Below are 7,869 nucleotides of genomic sequence, written 5' to 3' on the forward strand. Positions count from 1 at the left end.
TTTTGTTGCAGGATCAAATATGTTCTTTTCATTGATATAACAAGAGTAGATTCCCTGTTCAAACTTCTGTTAGCCTAGTCAAAATCACAGATTTAGTATGTACAAGGATTGCAGGTTTTTCTAAGTTAAGAAAACCAGACAAAAAGGTAAAAACCCGTGCTTGGAGTATATATAGGCTATCCCATATATTACAATTTCTAGCAACATTCGCTACAAGCTAATACATAATTTTAGAACTAAAACTTGACAATAAGACCAATAGGGCAATGATCACTACCATTGACATCAGGAAGAATGTATGAATCGTGAACTTTGTCAGCAATGGATTCTGAGACGAGGAAATAATCAAGACGCCACCCTGTTTTATTTTCAAAACACATCATATAGAGATTTAAATGGAAGGCATTCAAAATTCAGATCAAGAAATTTCTGCATTCATTATGCTAATTTAATAAATGCACACACCATTACCTGTGTCATGGATGTACTTCCTCAAAAAGTAATACTCATAACATTCTAATTCAAATTAGACAAGCATACATATATGAGTAGGAAATTGGGAGAAATTCCAAAAACCCCGACCAGGGAGTGTGTCCATTTGGGTAGCTGTTCAGCATTTGAACTATGGAAGAACCCAACTACATCTAAGATGCATATATTTATTCCCATAACAGAAGTTGACAATTGGAAATCCATGCATTTTCTTTTGGATAGAATTAGGAAAGTCTTGTTGAATGCAGTTATCTGTGAAATGGAGGAATACCCTACTCTCATCTAGAAGGAGAAAACAAATAGTGGAATATGTACAAAAGGGTAAGGAGAGAAGTCAACGGAGAACTACCATGTGAACACACGTGCTTGTGTTCAAATAAACTCATAACACAGTCAGTCATGTAACAGATATTAATAAGCGAAGTGAAGTAGATAGATTCTACACAAACAGCAAAGTATGCAAATCAATTTTAGCAGTGCTCTATAAATACCTCTGTTATTCTTGCGCCCACCATGCCGATAACCCCAATAAGTATATCCAATAACACCAGGGTGCTGCCTTCTAAAGGTATCTACAAATCCCCTAGATAAGAAGTTTGTTGCAAATGATTTCCTCTCTTCATCTGTAAACCCAGCACTTCTCTTGTTACCCTGTGGATACAAGTATTTATCAGTAGAACTAATGCTCTTGGCACTCTCACGTAATTCATTAGTCAGGATATTGATAACAGACAGATTATTGATTTAAATTCCAACTAATCTTTATTTTCAACATATTCAAATTTTCAAAAGCCAACTAGTTTGGTGTAAGCATTTATGAAACTTGTTGATTGATGACTATTGGAAATTAACAAACTGGAAATCAGATCTTATGCTATTTTTTAGGAAAATAAAAGTCATGACTGATAGGATTTATCTGCAATTTTTGGCACTAGTTTGTTAGTTGTTGTTCTAGCAGTTTTCTTTCCGTTATTTGCTGTATAAACCTACAATATTGCTCACTAAAATTGGATTATGCAGTTCATATTTTACGGTTCCACTCTTTCTAGTTTTCTATATTTTCAAATAACCAACAAACCTCAACAAAATGGGCCCAAAATGGTTATGGTCACATAACTTGTAGTGAGTTACTATCCTAATACAACCTTGCTGTAATTTTCTAATGAATGATAAAAATGGAAATGATGAAAACGATGAATGATGGATGTAAGTTGTAACGTGTCTCTAATTTTTGTATAGTCTGGGAAATATATAAGAAACGGAAAAGGTTGCTATGCTCCGAGAAACCGACAGAGAAGGAAAAACAGAATTCAAAATACATGTCCTCCCCCCACCCACCATCTCTCTCTTCATTATGCCTATATAGCAACTTGATACCCCACACGTAATATGTCATGCAAGTTATGGCACCCACACTTTTTGGATCAACTGACAAGTGCCCTGACTCCCATCCAAATCCTCCTCACCACCAGGCTATCTCCCATGGTCTCCCTTGCACGATCTTCAAGTATTACAAAGTCATAGTACTCATGATATTGCCCATTACATACTCCTCTTACATGCTTCAAAGTCCACATCAATTCTATAGCATCTCCAAGATACTGCCAGGTGATGTGGTTTCCTAGGAACACCAATCATAAGCACAAGTCACCATGGTGCTATCACTATTCTAGATATGCTACCTCCAGTTCTATCATAACAGATCAAGCATGTTAGGATAAACTTTAGGTACTAACATGAGTTACCCTTGACACTAGGAGGGCATTGTGATTTGCTATTTGAAATCGTAATGATATTGATGGAGTAGCAACCATCGGTAATCACCATCTAATCAATCCTACAAAAATGGTTTGACGTACTGGGGGTATCTCGTTCTCACCAGTGAATAGTCAGAAATGAAATGTAGGAGTATAGTTATCATCGCATCAGGCCTCTTCATTTAATACATACTCAGTCCACCTTTTCATCTGAACAAATTTCAAACAAATTCTAAATGAACACACCCAAATTGCTATTAGATTAATATTTTAAAGCTGAAAATCAATTTAGATAACAGGATTCACCAGTGACTCAGCCAACACCACCTGTAACTATTTACATGCACAGTTGTTCTGAGTAAACATTAACTTATGTAATAACAACATTTGATTTCAGTTTTTAGCCAACCATAATCAAAAGATTGGACGGTAAACTAATTCAATGCATATTAACAACTTCTTGACTTCTCCTTCTAAATCCAGTAATTTCTATCTACCAACAAGTGCTAGGTTTTGCTGGTAATATTTACTAAAAGGTTTAAACGGCATAAACAGTTTTTATGGAGAATATTAAATCTGAAACACTTACAGCAGGGTTGTATATGTCTATCTCTTCATGAGCACAATTTAGATCACCAGTCAAAATTACCGGTTTTGACTTTTCCAATTCCTGTATGCAGCAGAAAATGAATTAGGAATCCTAATCATGCATGCATAACAAAAGAATTTCAATATAATGTTAGTATTCCTTCTGTGAGAAGCATATTACCCCAAAAGAATATCCAGTAGTGACCAAAGAAAAAAATGAAAAAGGTTATACAACATAGGACATCAACTCCAATTTTATTTTTTAGAAAACAAACTTTAAGCTCAGCTCAACCTTGCAAAACCAGCTTTCAATGTGAGACTTACACCCACTAAAATACTATATAATTTAACCATATTTCTATTTGACATGAGCTAACATTATTATTATTTTAAATAAAGTGATGCATTCCAGCATCAATTTTAACCTTTTGAGCTTAGACAGCAACACTACTAGGCCTTTCAAATATAGAACAACTAAGTAAAAGGAATAATAGAAGATGAAAGAACAAAAAACCATGCACACCATGCTTGAAGAGCAATATATACATACAACAAAGCATAAAGCTTTATCCTACTAGGTGAGGAAAAATAACCGTACATACTTTTAAATAATTGCTGAGAGATGGATCCCATTGAGTCACCCTGTAAGACTAGATTCAAATACACAAACATTAGTTGGACAAGGATATTATTTCATAATGAAATGGGTATAATATATAATACATAATATAATAAAAGAAAAGTAAGTACCAGTCTTTTCAAGCCATCTCCAGAATTAGGGATGTATCCACATATCAAATAAAATGTATCAAACTCAGCTGTCACAAGTCTACCCTCACTATCATGATCAGATATACCTAGGCCATATCTAACTGAAAGTGGCTTTATCTGCCAGAATTCAACAATATTAGAAAAAGAATTATTAATCCAAGCATTATTCATGCAATTTAAATATGAGGATGCAAATGGTTAGCTTATTAAGCAGAATGAAAATCATGACAGATGTGAAAAATAGTATTTAACTCGGTTAGAAAAGAATATTACTAAAATAGGCAGCAAGAGTTTCATCTCAATTTTACCAAGTTCTATTATCAATAGTCTCATTTCCAAAACATTTTACCCAGAGAAAAATGTGTGCAACTATAGCCAGTACTATTGTTTTTTGGGCCCATGGAAAAACAATAAATAAGGGTCAGTGCCTGCAAATTTTAATGGTTACATATACAGAACCTTTAAAATGATGAAGGTTGTTTAATGTTTAGGAAGAAATTCAATGTCCAATTGCACATATTAATTGGAGCTTTAAATTTGTAATAGGAAAATTGAGAATGAGAAGCTGAAACAAAAGTTAAGAGTGCATTATAAACATAATTTCTTTAAACATCAAAGCTAACCATTGTTGGGTCCCTCCCATTCACTAGCCTGGAGCAGAACACCTCTAAAGTACCCTCAGGACTGGCCTTGTGTACCACTCATTATTAGATAAAATTTTATGCAGCAATAAATATAAGTTGCTATGAAATTTAGGTTGATTAAATTGTGCAAGGAATGTTCCCTACCATAAACAGCATTTTCTTCTAAATTTGGGATTAAAAGTTTTCATTTAGTATCAAGAAGTGGGATGATCGCAGTCAACATACCCTTGAGATAATTGCTGTTCCAGAATAACCAAGCTTAGAAATACTACATGTCCAAAAGCTGTTATCATAGCCATCTATTAGACGCTGTTTGATTTCCTCGATATCCTTCTCCTGTTAGCAAAAGCACAGCATTCATAAATAACAGAGACATGAGCCCCATCAAATTTCGTACAAACATCTTCTAGTATGTTTGGATAACACGTGAGAAGCAATTCTATCCTACAAAATCACAGTGATAGCATGCAAAAGTTAGAAGCAACTATTTTTTGCTTTACCTTCATGAAAAAAATAATTATTACTCACCATGAAGCTAATCCAAACACACTTCACCAAAGTTGATAGATAATCAAATGAGGCAATGGAAAAGCTTCTCATGATTCACATCTTTCAATATTTTCAAATAACATTATTTGCCATTCTCTATGAATACAAAACCAATTCTTAGCATAATTCTGCAACGACCTAGAGAGTTTACATAATTTAACTACAATACGATGCAAGAAGCACTTATAAACCAGCACAAACAAAAATAAAAGAGAATAAACTTTGCAGTTATTCTCTACACATGTCTAACAACACTGAAACATAGGTCTGTTGGAAAATATAACTCTCAGGCATGACAAATGCTACACCTGCAGCTTAGTCTCTTGCAAACACAATATATCAAAGTCTTCCCTTTGGGCAAGTTGAAGTGCAGAGAATCCTTCTGATTTTAGCAATGCTCGCAATCCATTGACATTCCATGACAAAATCTTGACAAATTTTGAATCTTTATCAAGCCGCGGTGGTCTCATTGTTTTAGGATTATATGCAATCCAACCTTTTTGAGGTTTCTTGTGGGCAAGAACTGTCCATGGTTCAGTTTGAATTGTAGCTGTACTGATTTCACCTGACTCCATAACAATGCTAACAACATCTGAAGATACTTTTCTCTTTGCCCTGGAAGGCTTAAAATCTGGAAATAAAAGCCCACATAAGATTGATCCTTAGTTGACTGAGCAACATTTGAACCAAAAATGAAATTCAGAAATAGTGTTAAAAGGTATCATAGTGTTATGTTATGCTTAAAATCTGAAAAAAAAAAGTATAGGAGTGCATTCTTAAAATCTGGAAAGAAAAAAGGTTAACTATATGTATCCTACAACAGTACCTGCATCACCATTTGATTTCGGTGAAATTTTCTTCTTGGTTGCCACTTTGACAGTTTTTCTCTCAGATTCAGATTGTTTTAATCTTTTCTTACCCTGGTTAAGTTCAAATATCTCTGAAGTTTCATTGACATTTTCAACATGGTCTTCATTCAATACCCTTTTAGCCTCCACTTCTACAGAAGTATTGTCAGCAGAAATTAATAGCCCTTGCTCTACTCTTATATGAGAATCTTGTTCTGTACATTAAGAGACCTTCTAAACATTAGAACTACACAACTTAAGCTAGTTTCTGAGGAGTGACACAAAGTTAAGGATAAAAGGAGGCGACTGTGAGGAGAAAAACAATTGATATTGAAACAGAAAAATAAACACTTTTCATTCTCCCCAGAAACAGTAAAAGCTGAGATAATACTAAGAAAAATGTATACCGCCGCACACGCTACTGTCCATGAAACTTTTCAAGGCAGACAAAAGATCATCTTTACGACCTTTAGCAGGGACCCTAAATCTCCTGAGATTTCAAATCATTGCGAAGATATATAATATCAAGAATATTACACATTCATATTTTAAAACTAAAACAATAGGTAGCTAATTGGTTAGGAAAAGACCAATCTGCTTACTTCAATGTTTTCCGGAGTTCCTGAACAGTCATTGTTTCTACTATTGTCGGGTCATTTCTTAATCTCTCAATCTCAACGGAATACGTATTAACATCATCCTCCTACATTATCAATTTATAGTGAAAACCCAAGAACAAAAAACTCAAAGGAACATAACAGTGACAATTTTAATGAATATCAATTAGACCTCAACAACATGCTTCTTGGAACCAGGGTTTGCTTCCAACCCCTTAAGCTCCACATCCTTCTTGCCCTCAACAAATGATGAAATTGGTTTTGATGAATTTGAAAGGGATCTTTTGGACCCCATTGCTTTCACAGTTGAACAAACCAATATAGTAGCATTCAAATGCTTCCGAAACACTGCAAAGCTACAATATTCTTAGTCAATTCAGGTACCCAGATAAATGTGTACTCGATTTACATGCTGCAGCAAATGTGGTGCACCATTTTCAATTTTTTTAACATATCAATTAAAAAGGCGTAAATGAAAATGTAACCATTCCAGCAAAAATAAATCAAACAATATATAAAAACTTGAAAGATAATAAACGAAGAAGAGGCATGACGCAAAAGAAACCTAGTGAGATTGATAGAGGTGGAAGATACGAATTGCAGGAGTTGTTTCATGTGAGGTACACACGAAATAGAAAGAAAGAACCGCCACTGAAAATTGAGAAAGGGCAAGGAACTGAAGAGGAAAGAACAAAGGTAAAACCAAATTTCACATAATTAATGTTGTGAATTTTCAAACATTTTTAATATATTTTTGTTAAAATATTATGTTATTTTATTATTCAATTTTATTAAGCACATGTTACTTTATATTAATTTAACCTTTAATTGATTTTATTAGAAATTAGTCGGTTTGATTTTTGGATTAATGATGTGAGTTTTAATCTATCATAAAAAAAACAAAATTTACTTATAAAAACTTCAAGCTTAAGACGATCAAATATATTATGTTAGTATGAAAGTAAATAATTATTATTGAATTAGTATATCCCTCCTAATAACATGTTAATATAGTAATAAATAAGATAAGCTCAAGATATATCAACATATTTAACACATATAATAAGTTGATTTAATTTATTATAACGTGGATTTTAATTATATTATTATAGATATTATTTTTCTCTAATGATAATATGTTAATACTTGGTATAGATATCACACTTAGATCCCATATTTTATTCGTTTTGGACCTGAGAATAATAATAATGTATCTTGGATGTAATAAATACCCATTTTTTTTCTTCAGAATATAGTTTTAAACCAAAGCAGTGAAATTTGACACAAATTATCTGGAGGATTTTAAGTTTCAAAAGCTTTTCTATTGATTTGAGACTATTTATTTCTCGGATTAAAATTATTTTTTCTAAATTAAAAAGTTAGTAAATAAAATTAACTCAAAAACTTTTGTCTTCTATAGTTTCTGTTTAACTCACTCTTTAGAACTGAAACAAATATATATTTTGTAATAAGTGATATAAATATTTGAGTATGATTAGGAGTAATAAAAAAGATAAATTAACATTTTACTGAACTTGATTTTGAATTACAAACTCTAACGGAGTGAGTGAATATATTGATCGTTAAATATTACAGTATCAAA

General features: G+C 32.9%; 1 protein-coding gene across 2 annotated transcripts; it reads right to left on the reverse strand.

The window, feature by feature from the left end:
• LOC106772841 (DNA-(apurinic or apyrimidinic site) lyase, chloroplastic) lies at positions 1 to 6,966 on the reverse strand. 2 transcript variants are annotated; one of them, XM_014659448.2, is made up of 12 exons: positions 6,832 to 6,966; positions 6,439 to 6,622; positions 6,252 to 6,352; positions 6,057 to 6,139; positions 5,628 to 5,864; positions 5,110 to 5,432; positions 4,478 to 4,588; positions 3,588 to 3,725; positions 3,440 to 3,487; positions 2,839 to 2,919; positions 984 to 1,143; positions 1 to 358 (listed from the first exon to the last, which is right to left on the reverse strand). In XM_014659448.2, exons 1-12 carry the CDS (start codon positions 6,879 to 6,881, stop codon positions 237 to 239), a joined length of 1,638 nt encoding a protein of 545 aa, XP_014514934.1. In that variant the 5' UTR covers positions 6,882 to 6,966; the 3' UTR covers positions 1 to 236. The 2 variants fall into 2 exon arrangements, with proteins under 2 accessions (XP_014514934.1, XP_014514935.1); XM_014659449.2 differs by having other exon boundaries at positions 6,439 to 6,614; positions 6,832 to 6,945.
• Positions 6,967 to 7,869: the final 903 nt, after the last annotated feature.

Source organism: Vigna radiata, chromosome 8 (assembly GCF_000741045.1).
Source record: "Vigna radiata var. radiata cultivar VC1973A chromosome 8, Vradiata_ver6, whole genome shotgun sequence".
Classification (NCBI taxonomy): domain Eukaryota; kingdom Viridiplantae; phylum Streptophyta; class Magnoliopsida; order Fabales; family Fabaceae; genus Vigna; species Vigna radiata.